Source organism: Periophthalmus magnuspinnatus, chromosome 14 (assembly GCF_009829125.3).
Source record: "Periophthalmus magnuspinnatus isolate fPerMag1 chromosome 14, fPerMag1.2.pri, whole genome shotgun sequence".
NCBI classification, from domain to species: domain Eukaryota; kingdom Metazoa; phylum Chordata; class Actinopteri; order Gobiiformes; family Gobiidae; genus Periophthalmus; species Periophthalmus magnuspinnatus.
In genome coordinates, this window is record NC_047139.1 from 29,416,203 (window position 1) to 29,436,216 (window position 20,014).

A 20,014-nucleotide genomic window follows, 5' to 3' on the forward strand; every position below is an offset into this window, starting at 1 on the left:
GAGTTCTTTTCCTTATCTCCACTTTGCAGGCTTGGAATTCTTTTGTCCAAATCTGATGTCCAAGAAATTCCCTCTCCGTCAGCAGCTTTGTTAGGTTCACATAGATTTTCAACAGGTTAGTGACATTTTCAGATTTTCTAGATGTGAAGTAAAATCCTGATATAAACATCACAACAAAGGAATGCAAGGACAATATCTGCTTATTTATAAATGATAATAATAATAATGGTGATGATGATAATAATAATAATAATAATAATAATAAATGCACAGTGCTATTAGTTCATTCTACACTGGGATCTTGGATACTTCACACCTGGCTATGCAAATTAACTCAGTGCTGGTTTAAGATGTATAGATCTTACCACTCAAACATGTGTGTTCTGTGTGGCAGTACTTTAATTCGGTCAATCTGAGAGTATTGGATAATTCTTTAAAATGTTTTAGTTTTTTCCTCACCTGTAACTTCTACTTTAGACATTTTCCTTTTCTTCTTATTTGTTTTGCCATTTGCTCGCTGATCATTCCTCTTCCTTTTAACTACAGCATCACTTTCTTCACTTTCATTTATGTTACTGTCTTCTTCGTGATCATCCTCCTCTTGCTGCTGCTGCCTGATCTTGGCTGAGCCTTTGCCAAAGTAATCGATGGTTGAAAGAGGATGTGAAGCATCTGCTGCTTTGTGCTTGTGTGCCTACAACAGTCCAGCAGGATTTAGTATTAGTATCATATAAAGATGTGTCACAAGTAAGTTTATTCGACTGTTTATGCCCTGTCTGACATGTCTGAGGTTTTGCGTGTATGTCCAAGATACTTCCCTTGTGGGTCAATAGCTTGTCCAGTTTAAAAGAACGAAAAACAACTGAAAGGTTTGAGTCAGAATTCGTGATGTTTTTCACAATAATCGTAACTGTAAAATTTGTTTAAATATATATATATATATATATATATATATATATATATATATATATATATATATATATAATACCCTTACTCTGATAAAATGTTATAAAATAGAATGATATTATTGACTCAAATAAGGTAAAACGAGAAAACACACAGTAGTAGTAGATATCGATTAAAAGATAGTTACAGTCTCAATGACCTTAAATCGGGAGGCATCTTGACCAAATCTTTTCAGATCAAATTTAGCCCCAGAGCCAAGTTTTCGAAATAAATCAAAAGCGTCCATCCCACAGAAAAAGCAGCGTGGAGTCCCCGGCGTGTGAACGGAGCAGACATCTACAATCAACATCCGCTCTTCCGACACTGAGCCCGAGACACAGCGACACCTACTGTGTGGCAGTGGAAACTACAGAGTGGCGCCACCTGCTGTGTGACAGTGGAATCTACGGAGTGACATAAAGAGACACGTTTACTCATGACTTCAAGGTATCACAAAAAGCTGAGTTTATTTGAAATGTATTTTAGACCAACGCAAAATTTAAAGAAATATACAAATCACGGCTCATACGATTTGGTCATAATAAAAAAAAGGCTTGTTTTGACAAATCCTTTAATTTTTTATTTGGAATAGTACTGTTTGAAAGGATACGGTTTGAAACTACTTAAACTAATACATGTATATTAATAAAAGAGACTACAGAGAGCCCCATAGCCTGTTTGCCCTCCTAGATGTCTCAAAAACAAGCAAAGCAAGGAAACTTGCACAGCAAGTTGAATTCTTGCGATATTTGTGAGTTCAAACCATAGACTGTATAAAGAGTCTATGATTCAAACTTATAATGTGTGGAACTCAATTGAAGTGTTACACATATCAGTTTGGCGTGAGCCAGGTTACAAAGATTTTTTTTTTTTTTTTTAATGTGCTTGTTAATCTTTAATAATTAAAACAAGGGCTGATTAAAGGCCATAAGTAACATTTACTCAATAGTTGTTGAGGAAACCAAATAAACTATTAAATAAATTAAAGAGTTTGAGTTTGTATAGTTTGTAACACTGATTACAAGAGTATTTATTAAAATTATATTAAAATAATTTTTACAGTCTAATGTTAGTTAATGCTTTGTGTGCATTATTGTTATTCATTTTATTACTTCATGATCCCTGCTTTTCAGACAATGATAAAGTGCTATGAGAAAATGTTATGGCTCTTCACAGCTCTTCAGCAAATCCTCCAGAAAGGCTACAACATTGTCTTTGTTCACTTCAGTCTCCAGCCCCCTCAGTCTGTCCACAGTCTGCTCCAGCACTTTGACTCTCTGCTGAGGGGTAAAACTATCTCCATGCCTCTCATCCTCTGCTCCTTCTGTAGCTGCTTCTTCTGCTCTAAGATGTTTCATCAAATGCACCCGAATGGCCCCGCCCTCCTCACCTGAGAGGGACTTGGCTAGGGCGGACATGTCTTCAGCTTGGGACAGACTGAGCAGATGTAAAAGAGCTTGTGATAGCGTGTGTCGGAGGCTGGCACTGTAACGGTACTCTAAAAAGTCATTTGTGTCTTCGCTGTTTTTGAGGGCAATGGCCAAAGCACGCCACACACACATAAAACGGTCCGTGTCGCCATAACAACAGCGTTGTGCAGGGACTGACAGAGCTGCAGCAGATTTGATTCGAACCTTGAAGTTTTTACAGGAAGTCACAACATTGCAGAGGGCAGAGAAAGCATCATCAGACCAAGAGGCTGATTCTAAAAAACAAAACAAATTTACTTTTACAACAATATAAAACAAATTCATTAAGTATCAAATATTGGTAACTGGGAACGCATCTTATATACACACTGATTTTGCTAAGGAAGGAAGTGGGCATTCCATGATGCTATAAAATACATGTGAACAAGTAAGTAAAATTGCATTACCAAGGGGCAGAGCAGGGTTCCTGAATGCATTTCCAAGGGCATAACATGCATTCCACCTGACCTTCATCATGGCCTCTGATTGGACAGTCTTTACCAAAGCACGAACTGCATCCTCCAGGGGTTGTTTGAACACAGACCGCGTCAACTGACTCTGTCGCAGAAAGTGAAGAAGATTTCCTAAAGCTCGCACTGCATTGGACTTCACCTAAGGGAAATAAGAGGAAATACTGAGCATATGAATAAATGTTTAATTTAGTTTTCTCGCAGTAATATAAACATACTCTGTCTTTATCAGCTGATGCTCGAGTCGCAGTTTGCAACATTTTAAGCAGCAACATATCTGATAGCTCTTCTTGAAAGTCTACACTCACACTCTCCCTAAAGAAAAGAAGGTACTGATTAATATAGAATTAGTTTTTCCTGTTAAGTAATGTGCATTTACTATCACTTACATATTGACAGTTAGTGTGTCTGTAAGGTTTCCCAGAGACCAGGCAGCTTTGACACGGACATTTGGAGATCGATCTTCAAGAGCAGCTAGGATTGTGTTTGCCGTGTCAGCCACAAACATTACATCCTAAAAGGGAAAGGAATGAACAGGAATTTGTACACACTGACAAATGGAAAGCACAATGTATGAATAATGATTTTGCTTTAATAATAAACAATTGTGTGTACTTTAGCAGTACTGCATGTACATAAATGTTACAGTACTTCTCTGAGACAGGGGAAAAGAACGTAGATTCCCAGAGCTCTGACAGCTGCAGTCTTCACCAGATAGTTTTCACTGTAGGTCAGTCCCAGCAGCATGGTGATACACATGAGCTGAGTCCTTTCCTGAAACATACATATGTTGTATTTAATATTAACAATCAATTAAAATCTCTTACAATATTGACACCCACAGGTAGCTGTGCAAATGCCTGAGGAAGGATTGACGAGAGAGTGTCACAGGCGCTTGTCTGCAGAGTTGGATGTTGTTCATTCTGTAAAGCTGTGTTTAACGGTCCACTCAGAACTTCAGACCAAAATGTCACCACCTAAAACACAAAGAAAACAGCACCTTAGATACTTTACTGCAGTACAAAAAGTACTGATAATGTCTGTACAGGCTAAGGTTATAAATCATGTACGTGGCTGATGGGAATTCTTTGATTTTCAGGAATGTTGTTTTCTGGTCTATACTGTTGAATTATCCCAGTCCCCAACTCGTCCAGTAGCTAGAAAAACACATTTAGTCAAAATATTTACACACAATAACTTCAACAAAAGGTAATGTACTATTAAAAAAATTATGATTTATTTACTTTTGCTCCATGAAGTTGGATGGATGGGTCAGTCTCTCCAAGGCAGCGAGCACTCACTTGTCCAATCTCGAACAGATAGGATTGACATAGGGAGAAGTAACCGCGCACCAAATGAGACAAAACCTAAAAGAATGAATGAATAATGACTATAGTGTAGCACTTTGAGAGGCTTTGAAAAAGCACATTACAAGTGTAAGCCATTATTAAAAGACACATTCAGGATTTTGAGCACAACAAACTGAGGATATTCCACCCCAGATATGATTTGACCTGTAAAGCTTCCAGGCGGACGGGAGAGGGCTCTAGGACAGTGTTTCCAATCTCCTCACTGTCTGACTGGCTCTCTCGTGGCTGGGTAATCAGGGTCATGCACAGCTGCAGTAGCCACGGAGGCCAGCTGTCCTCCTCCTTTGGTGTGTAAGAGTTAAGAGGCGAGTGTGACTCCTGTTTGACTGGTGTCCGACTTGGACAAGACACACCATCCCTCTGCCGCCAGCTCAGACTGGTGTCTTGTGGTGTGTAAGACCCAAGGATGCTACTGCCCTCTGGCTGTCGAAGGAGGAGCTGCACCTCAGAGAGAGGAGCCTGAGTGGTCACCAAAGCGCCATAGAGTGTCAAAACAGAAACACGCACATTCACATCTATAACAGACAAGACATTTAAATGTTTGTTTTACTGTGGGACTGGGTCACAGAGCAGTTTTGGAGAGAATGAAAGATAAAACATAATACAAATCAACATTTAAACATCCTTGCAAACTAAATTTTATTATTTAAACATTTAAAGCTTACACAAATTAATGGCCTAAGTTTAAGCAAACTAGATTTACATAACATAACAATAGATTAGCATTTTTACAAACCTCTGTGGCGCACATAAGGACGGATCTGCTTCCATAGAGGACTGAGTAAACCTGGTTTGAGCCGGTGGTATGGAGCATTGGTCACCAAATAAGCCAGGCACTGAATCAGACAAAACAAGCTCTGAAACTAATGTATAGAGAGTCATTCAATTTGATTTATTTTGAACATACCTTAATAATCTGTGTGAGAGTTTGGGGGGAGGTTTCAGCCAGCAAAGCCAGACTGAGAGCCCGGTGCAGCTCTCTGACGGCAGTGGCCAAAGAAAAAGAAAATGATGTATAAGATGGTCGAGAGGACGTTATATCTTCAGCCACTGCAAGGAACTGCCGAGACCCATCCAACATGGCCGACAAGACCTGGAGTGCACACGTCCGCACCTACAGCAAGATTAGGTGACAGTTACTTCACTTACTTCACTTGAGTAGAAACAATGAGGAGAGAGATTGAGACACTTTTCTGAAATTTTGTTAGTCATAAGGTGAATAAAGTAAAGAAATAATATGCGATACCTTGGGTGAGGGGTCCTTTAATATTATTGTGAGGAGAGTGAGCTGAGGTGGTCCTCCAATGGGCGAATCAGGAATGAACGAAGACCAATAGCCATACAGTGTTCGCTTTTCAACACCTTTGACTACTGCCAGCAGACAGAGCAGGGCTCCTTGGCGAACACGGCCATGATACAACCTGAGAAATGGAAAACAATGAATATTAAAAAATCAAGAGTATTATAGTTAAAACTGTTTTTGTGATATATACCTCAGTTTGCTTTGAGTGCCACCTTCTGGATCAGAAATCTCAGAGTCTGAACTGGTCTGCTTCCAGGAAGGATAAAGACTTTGAGAAGAAGGCTGAGCAGTATTCTCTGTTTCACCAGCATGTCGCTCCTTTAAAGCTTCTTGTTTATTCATCTTCTCTTCTCCATCAACATCCTCATCTGCATCTTTGCTCTCCTCTGTGGAATTCTTCTTCCCTTTGCCTCTGGATTTCCGTTTTTTATTCTTAGAAAAAAAAAAAAAAAAAAATCAACCTGGTTAAGATCGCATAGTAAATAAGTTGGTTATTGATATTCTGTCAGTATTTTTACTGTAGAGGGTTTGCTTTGGCCAGTGACATTTTTGGGTGTCTCAGGAGGTTTTGGTGTTTCAGGTTGCCTTGTTGATGATGGTCCTTCGTACTGTGGAAGGGGAGCTGGGTAAAGCACAGACGGCCATTCAAAACTCACACCTGGGGATCCATGGAACATCATTTGCTGCAATAGACAGCAAATGCAATACAATATTGTGTTATTGTCATTTACAATACTTAACAAGAGAAACTGCATAAATAGTTAATATGCACCTTCAGTATGGCAAGAACTGACCCCAACTCTTCCCCTCCACCAAATTTCCACTTTCCACCAGACAGACAGCACTGTAGTCCTTTTAGTGCAGACTGTAAAACCTTTAGACAAAACACAAGCAGGTATTACATTTTTGTACTGAATATTTGGTGAAAGTGTGTACATTCACCAAATATTCAGCACATCATCAAATTTATACCATGCAATAGAAGAGCTCATCTGCATTGGCAGGTTTAGGTGTCTGCAGTGTTTTCAGAAAACCTCGGAAACATACAGCTCTGTATTGATCATCAAGAGGCGGTTGACCAGGAATCCTAGACATAGACAATAACCAGGCTAAAATATGAATAAAGGGATTTTTTAAAAAGCAGAGTCAAGTATTCATTTATATAACTTTACAACAACAACACAAAGCAGATTATTTCATACCTGAGGCATATGTTAGCCATGCAGTTTAGAGAAATACGTTGCAGATCCAGATCTGGTTGAGAGGGAGAGCTGTATTGTAAAAGGACACCATTCTCACTGAGTAGATTCTCCAGGTGCTACAAAGAAAAACAACATATATACATTAAAGATTTTTTAGCAAAGAGGAATACTTTTCACTTTACACACTAAAAATTTAAGATGTGCGTACCTGGTGACACTGAGGTCCATTTCCATAAACTATTGTGGACAGCGCTAACAGGATATCTGAATGTGTCCAAGCACTGCATTTCTTAAGAGCACAGGTTACGTAGTTCATCAGTACATCCAACGTCAGCTCATTCATTATGACCTAAAAGTAAATATGAAGGTGAATGGAGATGTATTTTTGGACATAATAGGATTACAGACAGATGTAACCCTTCTTACCTTCAGCTGGTTCAGTAGGTGGTGCACAAGCTGACAGAATTTGATGACTAAATGCTCTTGATTAAACAGAACAAGTGAACTAGCATGTTTCAAAAGGGTGCACACGTCCTGAAAATGAACAGTTATGTTAAAAAATAAATAATGCTGTAGTGTAGATAAATACAATCATTTGGGCTATCTCCTTCAGTATAATAAACATAAAGAATACATATGGCATGCGTTTTGTTTTAATCCGTATGAAAATGTGTGGTACTGTAAAAGTATTAGTTGTATGTCTTGATTCTGGTGATGCATCTAGGCCCATGTCTCTTGAGAGCAGAGCAGAGGGTGTGGTTCCCATTACTTTTCACAACTTCATATAAAACAACACATTTACAAATACACTTTTTAAAACAAGGACTCCACCAAAGCGTAAGCCATATTAAAGCGAAGGCTTTAATATGCCCTGGCTTACGCTTTAGTGCCTCAGTTTGCATCAGTTTAATTCACTTTCAAATATGAAATACAGGTCGATAATCAGCTACAGCAGCAGCGTTGTATCCAACGCGTTGTATCCGTTGTATCCCTTTGTAAAACAAAGGGCTGTGATATTAAAGTACCTCTGGGCGAATGGTGATATCTGGGTTGAATGTTTTGTTGTAATTTTCCGACAGGAGCTTGTCAAACTGCAGGTTGAGCTGCTCTCGGAGTTGGGCAGACTGTGGTCGCAGCCCCCGGAGCTTGGCGTAGCAGCGGGAAAACTGTTTATCAGCGTCGGATGAATCCCGGGGGGTGAACGGAGCCGCCTCCGCGGACAAAGGCACCGTAGAGGAGGCACAAGCATCCTGACAGCTCACAAAAGACGATACAGCCACGGAACATTCAGCATGAGCCGCCATGCTCAAAACACCGGAACAACACGAGGCTTTACTGCGTTAAATCAATATATTACGTTACACTCATTACTGCCCCCTACAGGCGAGGAATGGCATTATCAAATCAATCCATATGAAAAGAGTAATATATGCATATGAATAAATTCACACCACACCATCCACTTGTTTAAATAGTTCCATATATAAGTTAGCCATAATCGGAGAGACCAGTGAGCCCATGGCACAGCCGTGGATTTGCCTGTAGAAGTTTTCTCTAAACTGGAAATATGTTGTATTTAAACATATTTCCTGGAGTTTGCAGTTTGAACAGGAGGAATTGGCCTCATTTCCAGGCACTCCACCCACACACTGGTATTTATATGTGGATTACAAATGGACTAAAATCGAAATTCAAGATCTGGAACCCTTTACTGCACATATTAATGCTGTGGATCCAAACATCAAGTTCACATGGGAAGAGGCCAAGAAGAACAAACTGGCCTTCTTAGATTGTGCAGTAACAATAAGAGAGGACCTATGTCTCCAGGTAGAAGTCTTCAGGAAGTCCACACACACTGACCAATACCTGCTGTTTGATTCACACCATCCACTGCAGCACAAACTCGGAGTGATCCGTCCTCTACAACACAGAGCTCAAGTGGTGCCTACAAATACAGAGGGAAAAGTGAAGGAGGAACAACATGTGGAGAAAGACCTCTCAGCTTGTGGATATCCAAAATGGGCCTTCAGTAGATCTAAGAGAGCTAAAAAACAGAACAATGGGGAATCTGAGCCTAGAAGGAAAGGTGTAACTATTCCTTACACAGTGGGTGTGTCTGAAAAACTGCAGAGAAATTTCAGACAGTACGATATTCCTGTCTATTTCAAACCTACAAACACTTTAAGACAGAAACTGGTTCACCCAAAGGACAAAACCCAGAGCCATAAACAAAGTAATGAGGTCTACTCCATTCAGTGTCATGAAGAGTGCAGTGACACTTCATAAGAGAATGTACCAACACTGGCACAAGAGCTCCTCTGGACCCCACTCTGCTGTACATCTCCATCTCAAATACACTAACCAATTACAATAGCTGTTTCCAGCTTCAGTGTAGTTAGCCCCTCCCTTCAGATAGATATAAGGCAGTGTCCACTGGCCAGAACTGAAGAAGTGGATGAGCAGCAAATATCCCCACTGTAAAACTTTTTGTCTAATTTGGTTTTTACTGTGGATCAGACCTGGACAACACAGACATGCATATGAATACATCTTCAAATGTTGTAATAGATGTAATAGATCCATGCTCTAGATCAGAGACGTCAAACTCATTTTCACCGAGGGCCATATCAGCAAAATGGCCGCCATCAAGGGCCAGATGTGACTGTGCAGCAGGATAAATGTCACCAAATGTAAACAAATGTCATGTAAAATAAATGTAACTACTTTTAAACTTGTTAAATAACTGTTTCTGTATTTATTAGTTATTCCAAGTTGCAAATATCATGTGTCTGTGTAACTCCGTGTAACTGTGAAGGCTAACTCTTTCATATTTAGCTCCGTGTTTGGTGTCAAAATGTCAATGCAGATTGTACCGATCCCGCCTCATAACAGAAAAAACACAGATTTTCTCCTTAAAGCACACACTTGTATTGACCTTTAGCACCTTTCTTGAAACTGCCTTCCACACCGACAATTTTCCTCTTCCTGAACAATTTGGGATGATTATTTGCAAATATTTCTCAGTGTCACTTAATCTCATTAGTTTATTGTCAGTGCACACATTAAAGCAGTATAGACTTTTATTTAAAATGACAGTCAAGCCTTAATTTACCTTCTTGCGGGCCACATTTGGCCCCTGGGCCTTGAGTTTGTGCTCTGGATCATACCAGAGTAAACACACACAGCTTTTAGTCCCTGACCACACGTTAGTTTTCCCTGTAGCTTGAGGGATTTACTATTAATTTCTTGGAGACTGATTCTAGCCTTACAAAACTAGAAAAACTAGAGACTGCATGGCAACAAAACCAACTTAGAAGGCATATACAGTGTAGTTCACCTAGAATTGCATGTCACCAAATAATCTTGGTATGAATATGGATAAACCATAGACACACACACACACACACAGACATACAGGGCACTCAAAACGAGGAATAATTTTGCTTTTTTATTTGCTGCATGAAATATTACAAAAGACAACAGCAATCAAACTTATATTCCTGCAGCTACATGATTACATGATAAAAAAAAAAAGACAACAAAATTGGAAACAATATTGTGCACATTTATAGAAACATTTTGTATGAAGCAACAGCTTCTTGAAAATGAGACAGTTCCAACAAATACCAGTTCTGCAGCTTACATATCATCAAAATAAGTTAACATGAAAAAATGTACTTTCCAGAGATCCTATGTTTCAGGGACCTCCTTAGGCCCAAATAGGAGGACTGAAGAGGTAGGCATGTCTGTGATGTAGTTGACAGGTTGGACATTCATTTGTTAGCCGGACTTAAAGAGCAGAATAGCCACTTGCCCGAGGTAGAAATAAATAAAATGCTTCGTCTCATGTGTCACATAACTTCCAAAGTTTCTTCCGACAATGCAGTGCCAGGTGGGGTTGTACTTCTTGTCAAACTCCTGCAGTGGAGAAGAAAAGAGAAAATATTAGATCTAAATCAACTTTCATATGAAGAAAGACCACATAGGAGTAAATATCATTAATATGTTAAAATTTGAGCTAAGGGGAAAATGTGCATCCTTGTTTGTCAAAAAAGTTAAGCCTCTGGGGCAAAACTGGGGGGGAGAGGATCTTGCTTTTCAAAAAGGCAATTTGTATTTAACCTTATTTAGACCATGTAGACAGATAAGAAATGAGGGACTATGAATATATGAATGTGAAATATTATACCTTTTTGACATAAGCAGCTATGTCTTTCTCTATATTGTATTTTTCCATGGCTTGCATGGCACAGTCCACTGCGTCCTGCTGCATTTCGTCGGACATGTCTGCGTTCTTTATGACAGCTTTTTTCTCCGACATGGTGGCCACTTTTGACTTTACTGCAACAAAATGAGACATTTCTCAGGTCAAATTCTGACAACAAAGAAAGATGCCACATGCAAACAAAGTAGGCCAACACATGACGATATTTAAGGTCTACTTGGAATGGATACTAATGCAATTTAATCTTTCTTTCCTAAATATAATTACAGATGTTTAGGCACAATGCATGTCTAAATGAACTCATAATCATGGTCGAACGTTAAAGAGGCAAGGAGCACATGGTTTTCTCTCAATAAATTCCAATTAGCGATTATGGCATTATTGCGACATCATTGTTACGTCTAAGTGTCTTACCTTGTCTTTTAGAAGCTTAAATGATTGAGCAACCACTTTCCTAAAAGGTGCAGGTTTAGGAGATGTCCTGTTCATCCAGAAAAGAAAGAACCTGCGTTTTAGACCCACCCTCCAAAGCACAGGCTGGGTTTCATTGGCCTAGGTGAAATCTGCGCAAGAGCTACGGCATTTTTACTTGCGGACATGCCCAGCAACTTATTTCACCCCACAATGCACCGCTGTCTTATCCACTGAAGGGTGAAAAAATGCCCAAAACACATGATCCATCATCCAGCCACTAAACCAGGTATAAAAGATCAGTGAAGGTGACCAGCAAACTACTGTCCCCCCAAATATATTATTATACAATTATGAATAATTGTATACATTAATTAACACATTATTTTATACATTAATTCAAACATAATATTCATGCATCATCTGGGTTGTGTCAGGCTGCTGTTGTCATAGATCATTTCCATAGGCTATGGGATATGTCAGCTTTATTAATCCATTAGAAACAAACCTATACTCATTGAACTGCACATGCTTATCTCTTTAATCTGATTCATGTCCAGTGCTGCAACAGCTGTCTTCACTTCTCACACCTTTGTCAAGTCATTTTAAATAATAAATCCACAAGATTTGGTCCTTGAAAATTGAAACCATCATACTTAAAATGTTCATTATCTTTGTTTTGTACAGAAATATTTCATCATATCAGTGACAAAACAGACACCTTTTTATTACAATTGTTTATTTAAAAAGAGAATAAAGCTATGGCATACTCAAAGTTATAACTAAAACTTCAGAAAAAGACTGGCCTAAGAAAGCGATAGAACCATCCGGAGGTCCCACTCCCCCCTCCCCCTTCACTATTGTAAATTACCGACAAATTACCACTCCTTATGCGTGTTGATCCATAATGCACTTCCCAGCCCTCCTGGTTTGATCCAAGCTTTCCTCTTCTTTTAATGAAGAACAAAAATTTGGAAAAATAAATCCTCACCATTGCATGTGATCATGTCTCTGGTTCCAATTGAAAATTACAGTTTGTTAAAAAGCCAATTGATGTTTTTTCTATTTTATCTCCAGTTTGAAGCGGATATGCAGACAGGGCCAGGGGTCGGGATCCCTTCCCGGGTAAACTGTTCCCGTGCGCCTGCTCCATGCATCCATCCTGAATCCTAATCCTAATCCAGCTCCGAAATGGTCAGGCAAAGAGCCCAGTCCAAACCTTCAGATACCAGTAAAATCAAAGAGAAGGAGGCAAGTTAGAATCACACCTTCAAAAATCATTCAAAATCATATGTAATCAAGCTTCAAGAAACTAATTACTATTTAAGTTTAAATGTCTGCCAAGTTAACTTGGACAAAAAGAACTTTCGATAAAAAAGTATTGGTAAAGAGAAAATAACTCAAAAGCCCTATAATGCAGAGTTCACAGTTGACAAGGCACAGCCATCATACCATTGGTGCCATTTTTGACTCCTCCTCCTCCTCCTGTTAATCCTAACTTGAACTGTATCCTCTCCCATCCTATCCTGTTCCTCTGGACTGTACAGAGAGACACAAGAAGGTCAAAGTACAATAGTATGCACTGTATAAAACTATCCATACAACAACAAAGTAGAAATATGGGAAAGATTAGAAAAGGAATAGATGGGTTAGCAGAATCTTCAGAATAGAAGGGTAAAAAAAATAAAAAGTAGGATGCAACAAAATTTGACAAAAGGGACAAAGAAGAGTGTTAGCGGAAAATACACAATCACATGGTCTGTGAGAACTGCAGAATTTGTTTATGTATGAAGCCGCCTTCTTGAGCTCACGCTACTGGTTTGTTCTGGGGCAGGGTTCAGGTGCGAGAGCGTGAACGGGAGCGGCGGGGGGAGTAGTTGGGAGACCCTCTGCCACGTCGAGGGGAGTAACTCCTGGAAGCACTCCTACTTCGGCTGCGACTGCGGCTCCTGCTGCGACTGCGCGAAGGGGAGCGGCCATAACTGGGGCTGCCAGGACCATCACTCTTCACACGAATGTATGTGGTCTCACCCTGGACACAAAAATACAATCTGGCATTATTTAACAATATACTCACTGGCCAAAATGACAACAACACAACCAGGTTTTGTTTGACACTTACCAATAATCAACAAGGTTGATTCTCAACTTCATAAATGCTATTATATTATGCTTATGGAGAGTCAAGACTAATGCTTACCTGGTTGTGTTTAGGACATGTTTTAACATTTACGTACCTCATGAGAGCGAAATTTGGTGTTATCCAGCTTGCGGACAGCATAGGTCATGTCTTCTTTGCGTACAAACTCCACCACTCCAGTGCCATCACGATAAACATCAGCATAACATACATCACCTGCCTCTCTCATGTGATCCTTAAGGTCCTGCCAGCTTCCACTTGGAGGAAGCCCTAAAACACAAGATGACAAGTTGGTAAAGATGATTTTTTTTTAACGAAGAAATAAGCCCCCCTCTGCGTACCTGACACCACAACTCTGTACTCAGAGCGGCGGGACGGGGGCCCAAACCTGCCCCTGGGGGGCCCTGATGATGGTCCACCACCGCGGCCACTTCGAGGAAACTCCACCCGCAGCCGGTATCCGTCATAATCATAACCGTCACGAGCGTAAACTGCATCGTCTGCGTCTCTGTGCAGAAAAAGTGCAAAATCCAAATGAGGTATGTGAAATACATACACAGCCCACGTTTTCCTCGACTCTAACGCCACTGGGATGAAAATAATGTCCAAAACAGTTTCAAGCTATTGGATTACTTTAGAAAAATAAAACTAAAACACATTTACACTAGGTCGCGTCATATTTCACAGACTAACGTCAAGAGGAGTTAATTAAAGTTCTCTGATCGAAAGTTTGATGGTTGTACAAAGTGAAATTTCAAAGTTAGCATGTCTCACCTCGGGTCCTCGAACTGAACGAAGGCAAACGGTGGTCCTCCTCTTCGGTTTTTCAAGTCAATATCGCGAATGACTCCGTACTTGTAAAACAGATCTTCCACGTCCTTAGAGCGTATGTCCGGAGGAAGATTCCCCACATAAATCCGACAGTCATTGCTGCCTTGAGGTCCACGGACAATACCAGACATGGCTAACACGAACAACGGGTTAGCACGAAACGTGAGCTATGCTAATTTAGCGCGAAAGCTTCCAGGTAGCAAAAAACAACCGTGTATTCAAGAAGGTTGTAACGCTGCTAAAATGTGTACACCCGACCGTCTGCGGAAAAGTCTACCGGAGAATTTCAGTCGGTAGCAGCTGTAAAAAAGCCTTTGATATCTTGGGTTGTCGGAAGAGCACACCTGAAGCACGGCGAGGCCTTTCTTCACGATCAGGACCCTCTGCGCATGCGCCCTCTAATGTCTGGATTAAACATTAGCGCCGCCTTTTGGATAGAACACCGCGTTTCACTTTTTTATATATATATATAGAACTGAACTTTATTCAATAAATAAACATCAAATAATAATAAAATAATAAAAAAACAACATAATAAAATTGGAAGTGACAAGTTATTGTTACCTTCACCATTTACATTCCAAAATTGAGGTTACTCAATAGACATTAGAATGATAGGGATCTATCTGAGTTCTGAGTAGTTTTAAGGTTTAAAATTCTGACCGTTCATTGACGCTTTCTAACAGATGTCATCAACATTCCCTGGGATTGTGATACTGTAGGTTCTGCTATGTTTGAGATTTTGTTATACTTCTGAACTTTATTTCAACACAGTTTGGCCAGAAAGAACTCATGCAAGCATTAGCCAACACTTTTTCACAGACACTCACATTTTGTTGTAACACCTATACAGGACCATGAAGCTTTTAAGTTAAAGGCAATCGATCTGGCCATCACAGATGGAAATAGAGCCGCTGCATGTAAGCTTGGCCTTAAGAAACCAATGGTGCGATGTTGAAGGCATCAGAGGGAAGAACTTAGTGTAAGTAGATGACAAAAGCTTTCAGAGGAAATAAAAGCAGGTGGCCCGTGTTTAAATCAATTTTGTATTTTTTCAATCTAAAAACTTTTTTGGCTGTCTTTGATTAATTGATTTTGGCATACACATACAAGGATAACACCTCCAGCATTACGTCACTGCAAAGTATCAATTGAGCACAAGGGAATGAGTAGCTTCACGGTATACAGTACTGGCAAAACCCCAAATAATGAGAACTGCTAAATCAAGTGACCAAAATATATTCAGGAACAATATATGTATAGCTCAATTTTGACAATAAAATCCTAAAGGGACTAAAAGTTTAATTTTTACACATTGCTCATGTTTTAGTCCTTTTTGGCTTGTTTCTGCTTCCGTCTTTGTCTAAACTCTGATAATATTTTTAGCAGTGACAGAAAGATTGGTACACACATGGGCAAAAACAAAGGGATGTAAATTGCAAACTTCTGATCATCAGGAAAGTACAGGAGGTGGAGCAATGAGGGATCAAAGAATGCTTTTTCTGAAGCTAAGATGGCCTCTTTACTGTATTGCAGTGCAAGGCCGAGGTTCCCTACTTCCAACTCAGCTATGGCCAATTGCAGAGCTGTTACAGCACTGGACACCTGCCAAAACAAAGACAAAACTGAGAACAAAATCACATACTAGAGGTCATGTTTGTCATTTGCTTACGATAGCGATAATATTGGTAAAATGATGTTAATCCTACCTCTTGGGCAATATTGTCATTGATAACAATGTTGCCTATCTGATCCAGCAATTGTGCCAAAGAGGTGATTGTAGTAGTGGCAGTTGCAACATTTTCCACAGTTCTACTCCACATGAGGCGGTCAAGCTCCCAATCAGCCAATCCAAAACTATTGCAGGGTGCCACCAGAAAACCAAAGGGAAGGGGAGAAGACTGCACTCCCAACAAGAGTCTGGAAATGTACAGAAACTTTGTCAGACCAGCGTAAAAAGAGAAGGTACAGGAATAAGTAATACACATATTACCGGAGTTGTGCAAGGAATACACCCATAACTTTCGCCATGTCGATGTTAATGTCAATAGGGAAAGTAGCATCTGGCCCATAAAAGCCATTAACATTATAAACCTAACACAAATACACAAAATAATATTAACAAAAGGTACATAATAACAGATAACCCTCTAATTCTCTGTTGTAGTCACCATAATACCGCCCCAGCGCGGTGAATGAAATGCATTTGAAGGTACTTCTTGTTTGTTGTGATTGTGAATGAAAAGAGGTGAGTGATTGACATCAGGAACATATAACAAAAAATTCAGCACTGGGTTGGAGGAGGCTGCATTAGAACCTGAAATCAAAATAATGAAAATAAAAATCTGAAAAATGTTAATTTGTTTTAAATTATATATGCTTGAGTTTTTGCCTCACCAAGTCTAGCTTCAACAGGGTTTATGACATGAGCAAGACTATCAGCATTGAGTGTGTATGCATTACGGTTGCTGTCAAAACGAGGGTTGACACCAAGCATGGCATAGTACAAGTTCTGTAAACACAACAGAACCAGTATAGGTTATATTTCAGCTTCAAAGGGTTGTAATTGAAATGTTATGCTAAACCTTACCTGAGAATCAATACTAAAGTTGGCCACTGGAGCAAGTTTTGAAAGTAGAGGTTGTATGTACCTTTCCACAGCACCCTCAATGTCCCAATGAAGCCTGTGTGATTTGGGGTCTGGGTTTAACAGACTGAATGTGATCTCATAACCTACAGGGAAAACATAATCTTATTAGAAGAATAGTGTCTGCATAGTTAGATTTGTAAACTAGTAAACTAACCAGGGCTTGATTTGAAGGTTCTCATACTGTCGGCAATGCTCTCTCTACTTCCCGGGCTGAGGCGGACACGATCGCTAAGGGCAGCGGTGACATCAGTGTGACTGAAGGACATCACCTGCAACACCTGTTGGATCCGAGGCTCCAGGTGAGTCAGCAACTGCTCCAGTGTTTTTCCAACTTTCACCTGAGCACCAACACGCAGCACAGCTGTTCGACGCTGGCCAATGGAAACATCAGTTTTCTGACAGTAAAACAAGATAACAGAATAATAATATAGCAACTATATGCATTTCATTGGATTATTAAAAAACAAACTGTACTACCTCTGGGAGCAACTGTGAGGAATCTGGGATTATGTAAATCACTAAAGAGCCACATGGACTTTCACTGAGTGTGTGCAGTGAAAGATCAGCTTCTGAACAAAACAAACACAAAATATTAATATGTATGCATACAAATATGGAAATGCTCTATTGCTTGCCTGCAGCTGTAGGCTGGTTTAAAGCATCTTCCTCCATGATGGTAGCTGTGCGGTATCTGATCTCATACCTGTACCTCAGAGATGTGGTTTCTGGAGGAAATGGAAAAAAGCTAAGTTAAATTTGTAATGTCTGGTCTAGGAGAGGCAAAATCTCTGCTATCCACAGTGACACCTCAACAAGAATAGACCACACACCATCGATTATGTGTTCCTCATCCTTCGTCAGTGTCAGTGGAATCTTTTTTTGTTGCTCTGGAGTGACTGTTCCTCGTGCAAAAACAACTTCTACATCAGCACTTAATTGAAGCTGCACACAAAACAGATTTAGACAATTTATACAACTACATTTACTCTACTTTAGTACACAGTGAAAGAAACCTGCAGATCAGCAAGCTCCTGTATTTGGCTGACTGGTAGCCAGGCACGGTAGGTTTCAGTAGTTCGCCACCATAAAGGGACACCCACAATGATGACTACTGCTGCTATGGACAGAGCAGCAAGCTGGCCCCGCCTTCGTTCTGAAACAAACAGACCAGATGAGCATCAAAATATAGTTTACATTTAGGCTTCAAGTAACCACACATTACATTACAACACATCCAAGATCATCTTTGTTTTACTGTACTTTGACATTCATTCATTAGTGGCTTATTAAAACCAAACCTCAAAATGTACATACAGATCTACACAACGCATCAACTGCCATCACATTTATTAAACTTTACTTTAATGAACGAAAGATGTCAGATGCGCATGATTTATGCAACGCATGATTATAATATGATGCAATGCTTATGAGATATACTGTATAACCATAACATATTTGAATTGTAAAGCATGTTTATAGATAACATTGATGACATTTGTCCTGCTAGCTGTGTGCTAGCTTATACGGCTCATCATTGTGGGAATTATTATCCTAAAGCATCAGTACGCAGACATTTCTTGGCACAGGACTTTACTTTTTAAACGCGACATGTGGTATTCGGTCGATTAACAGAAATAGAACTGAAATTCTGAACCGTACTCACCCACTTCCGTAGGCGCCATGAGTCTGAATGAAACGGGTGCGCTCGCGGAGCTCACCCGAACAGCCAAATGTCACGTGGTCCACTGTGTCGCAAACAACAAGCGCATCCCCCGCCTCTTCTTCGGACCAGTCGTTGTTGTTGTTGTGGTTATTTCCGGTAGACTGGGCACGGTTAGTGCATTGCTGCCCTCCACTGGTCAGGAGATTTCATGTGGGTTTTACTGCGTGGCGAGTGCTCGCCTAAGGAAAAAAACGTTACAGCTACTCTTCCCTAAACTCTGTAATACATCCTCGGACCAGTCTCCTTCTAAATGCCTCTTATCTTTCAAAAATGTTTAGCACTTAGCTTATTAATAGACACCTTATATGTAACATGTAGTCGTTTAAGATCATAACCAAAAGGCCCTACTTCATGCAGACTTTTTTTATATATATATACACTTTTTTTTTCTATATATACAAATATTACATTAGGAATAATAACGTGTGTGTGTGTGGGGGGGGGGGGGGGGGGGGGTGTAGATAGATAGATACACCCATACATACATATTTTTATTATTAATGCATAATTGTTACACATTTATTATTTTTTGTAAGGAAACCAGAATAAGATTCTAGAGATTCTTGTTACATAAAAACTATTGTATTTCTAGGTGGTGCTGGTGTAGGATACTTGTAATCTTATTAAAACAACATCACATTGAGTTTTAATGTTTATTTTAGTTATGTTTTACTACAGACACACTAAATGCTTAGACAATATTAACATCAAATATCACATATCATAGTCCAACACAGCAGTGACTGTTTCCCTGCAGCCAACCCCTTGATTTGGTCCATCTCATTGTTAGAGAAACCATCTTTCCATTTTCATGTGAACCTGGCTGAGGGAAGCATGATGGAGCAACACAGCATCAGAATATATCAACACGGTCACACAACTCAACACCAATTGTAATTTAAAAGCAAATGGAATAATTGAAGAGACATTTATCCAACTGCTGGCATTCAAAAGTGTGTCAACACAAAAGTGTAGGGTATCTCAGTCCTCCTTTGACCTCAGCAGGGCTACTACTGTCTCACAGTACAATGAGGAATGCAAAGTTGCTCTTAAATTTCAGTCAATACCACATGTTCCTCAGCATATTTTGTCCCTTCACGAATTATATATATATATATATATATATATATATATATATATATATATATATATATGTATAGACAGGTAGTGTTGTCACTTATGATCATTGGTCCCATGTCAGGGATGTATTAGTGTAGCGCAATTAAAGATGAGCCAACACTGCATTCTTACAGAAGCAATACACTAACATAA

At 39.7% G+C, this 20,014-nt stretch overlaps 5 protein-coding genes across 6 annotated transcripts in view; all 5 read right to left on the reverse strand.

Annotated features, from left to right (window-relative positions):
- Positions 1-1,265, reverse strand: part of ddx52 (DEAD (Asp-Glu-Ala-Asp) box polypeptide 52) — a 4,046-nt gene extending 2,781 nt beyond the window's left edge. Inside the window, exons 1-3 of the mRNA XM_055226416.1 lie at positions 1,106-1,265; positions 460-694; positions 1-85 (exon numbers count right to left, since the gene is read on the reverse strand). The exon at positions 1-85 is cut by the window's left edge and continues 34 nt beyond it. Of these exons, the coding sequence (XP_055082391.1) occupies positions 1-85; positions 460-694; positions 1,106-1,255 (470 nt within the window). The 5' untranslated portion in view covers positions 1,256-1,265. The remainder of the gene's footprint in view (positions 86-459; positions 695-1,105) is intronic.
- Positions 1,266-1,539: 274 nt separating this feature from the next.
- Positions 1,540-8,079, reverse strand: heatr6 (HEAT repeat containing 6). The gene is made up of 20 exons (XM_033977922.2): positions 7,785-8,079; positions 7,186-7,293; positions 6,968-7,108; positions 6,760-6,875; positions 6,530-6,644; positions 6,330-6,431; positions 6,076-6,240; positions 5,748-5,989; positions 5,501-5,675; positions 5,162-5,368; positions 4,991-5,090; positions 4,399-4,769; positions 4,129-4,251; positions 3,955-4,041; positions 3,727-3,861; positions 3,536-3,658; positions 3,274-3,398; positions 3,103-3,199; positions 2,822-3,026; positions 1,540-2,650 (listed from the first exon to the last, which is right to left on the reverse strand). The coding sequence occupies exons 1-20, from the start codon at positions 8,061-8,063 to the stop codon at positions 2,106-2,108; spliced, it is 3,561 nt and encodes a 1,186-aa protein (XP_033833813.1). The 5' UTR covers positions 8,064-8,079; the 3' UTR covers positions 1,540-2,105.
- Positions 8,080-10,213: 2,134 nt separating this feature from the next.
- Positions 10,214-11,519, reverse strand: dynll2b (dynein, light chain, LC8-type 2b). The gene is made up of 3 exons (XM_033977934.2): positions 11,399-11,519; positions 10,949-11,100; positions 10,214-10,677 (listed from the first exon to the last, which is right to left on the reverse strand). The coding sequence occupies exons 2-3, from the start codon at positions 11,078-11,080 to the stop codon at positions 10,540-10,542; spliced, it is 270 nt and encodes an 89-aa protein (XP_033833825.1). The 5' UTR covers positions 11,081-11,100; positions 11,399-11,519; the 3' UTR covers positions 10,214-10,539.
- Positions 11,520-12,117: 598 nt separating this feature from the next.
- On the reverse strand, positions 12,118-14,753 carry LOC117381085 (serine/arginine-rich splicing factor 1-like). 2 transcript variants are annotated; one of them, XR_008648939.1, is made up of 5 exons: positions 14,310-14,753; positions 13,877-14,043; positions 13,633-13,805; positions 12,848-13,427; positions 12,118-12,614 (listed from the first exon to the last, which is right to left on the reverse strand). XR_008648939.1 is itself a non-coding variant. In XM_033977933.2 (4 exons), exons 1-4 carry the CDS (start codon positions 14,495-14,497, stop codon positions 13,233-13,235), a joined length of 723 nt encoding a protein of 240 aa, XP_033833824.1. In that variant the 5' UTR covers positions 14,498-14,753; the 3' UTR covers positions 12,118-13,232. The 2 variants fall into 2 exon arrangements, 1 of the variants encoding a protein (XP_033833824.1); XM_033977933.2 differs by having other exon boundaries at positions 12,118-13,427.
- A 72-nt stretch (positions 14,754-14,825) lies between these two features.
- On the reverse strand, positions 14,826-18,773 carry pigs (phosphatidylinositol glycan anchor biosynthesis, class S). The gene is made up of 12 exons (XM_033977924.2): positions 18,683-18,773; positions 18,030-18,169; positions 17,847-17,958; positions 17,652-17,741; positions 17,494-17,585; positions 17,171-17,411; positions 16,957-17,099; positions 16,764-16,878; positions 16,538-16,683; positions 16,360-16,460; positions 16,076-16,286; positions 14,826-15,971 (listed from the first exon to the last, which is right to left on the reverse strand). The coding sequence occupies exons 1-12, from the start codon at positions 18,699-18,701 to the stop codon at positions 15,693-15,695; spliced, it is 1,689 nt and encodes a 562-aa protein (XP_033833815.1). The 5' UTR covers positions 18,702-18,773; the 3' UTR covers positions 14,826-15,692.
- Positions 18,774-20,014: the final 1,241 nt, after the last annotated feature.

What these genes read in the sequence shown, in the direction of transcription:
- heatr6 (XM_033977922.2), bottom strand. Translation starts at nt 8,063, where the DNA reads ATGGCGGCTCATGCTGAATGTTCCGTGGCTGTATCGTCTTTTGTGAGC. An exon ending in ATATCACCATTCGCCCAGAG is followed by an intron (nt 7,294 to 7,784) that starts GTACTTTAATAT and finishes GTTCATTTTCAG; the next exon opens with GACGTGTGCACCCTTTTGAA. An exon ending in TCCGCCTGGAAGCTTTACAG is followed by an intron (nt 4,252 to 4,398) that starts GTCAAATCATAT and finishes TCATTCTTTTAG; the next exon opens with GTTTTGTCTCATTTGGTGCG.
- dynll2b (XM_033977934.2), bottom strand. Translation starts at nt 11,080, where the DNA reads ATGTCGGAGAAAAAAGCTGTCATAAAGAACGCAGACATGTCCGACGAA. An exon ending in TAGCTGCTTATGTCAAAAAG is followed by an intron (nt 10,678 to 10,948) that starts GTATAATATTTC and finishes TCTCCACTGCAG; the next exon opens with GAGTTTGACAAGAAGTACAA.
- LOC117381085 (XM_033977933.2), bottom strand. Translation starts at nt 14,497, where the DNA reads ATGTCTGGTATTGTCCGTGGACCTCAAGGCAGCAATGACTGTCGGATT. An exon ending in GTACAGAGTTGTGGTGTCAG is followed by an intron (nt 13,806 to 13,876) that starts GTACGCAGAGGG and finishes CTTGTGTTTTAG; the next exon opens with GGCTTCCTCCAAGTGGAAGC. An exon ending in CCAAATTTCGCTCTCATGAG is followed by an intron (nt 13,428 to 13,632) that starts GTACGTAAATGT and finishes TTTTGTGTCCAG; the next exon opens with GGTGAGACCACATACATTCG.
- pigs (XM_033977924.2), bottom strand. An exon ending in ACTTTAGTATTGATTCTCAG is followed by an intron (nt 16,879 to 16,956) that starts GTAAGGTTTAGC and finishes TTGTGTTTACAG; the next exon opens with AACTTGTACTATGCCATGCT. An exon ending in ATGACAATATTGCCCAAGAG is followed by an intron (nt 15,972 to 16,075) that starts GTAGGATTAACA and finishes TTGTTTTGGCAG; the next exon opens with GTGTCCAGTGCTGTAACAGC.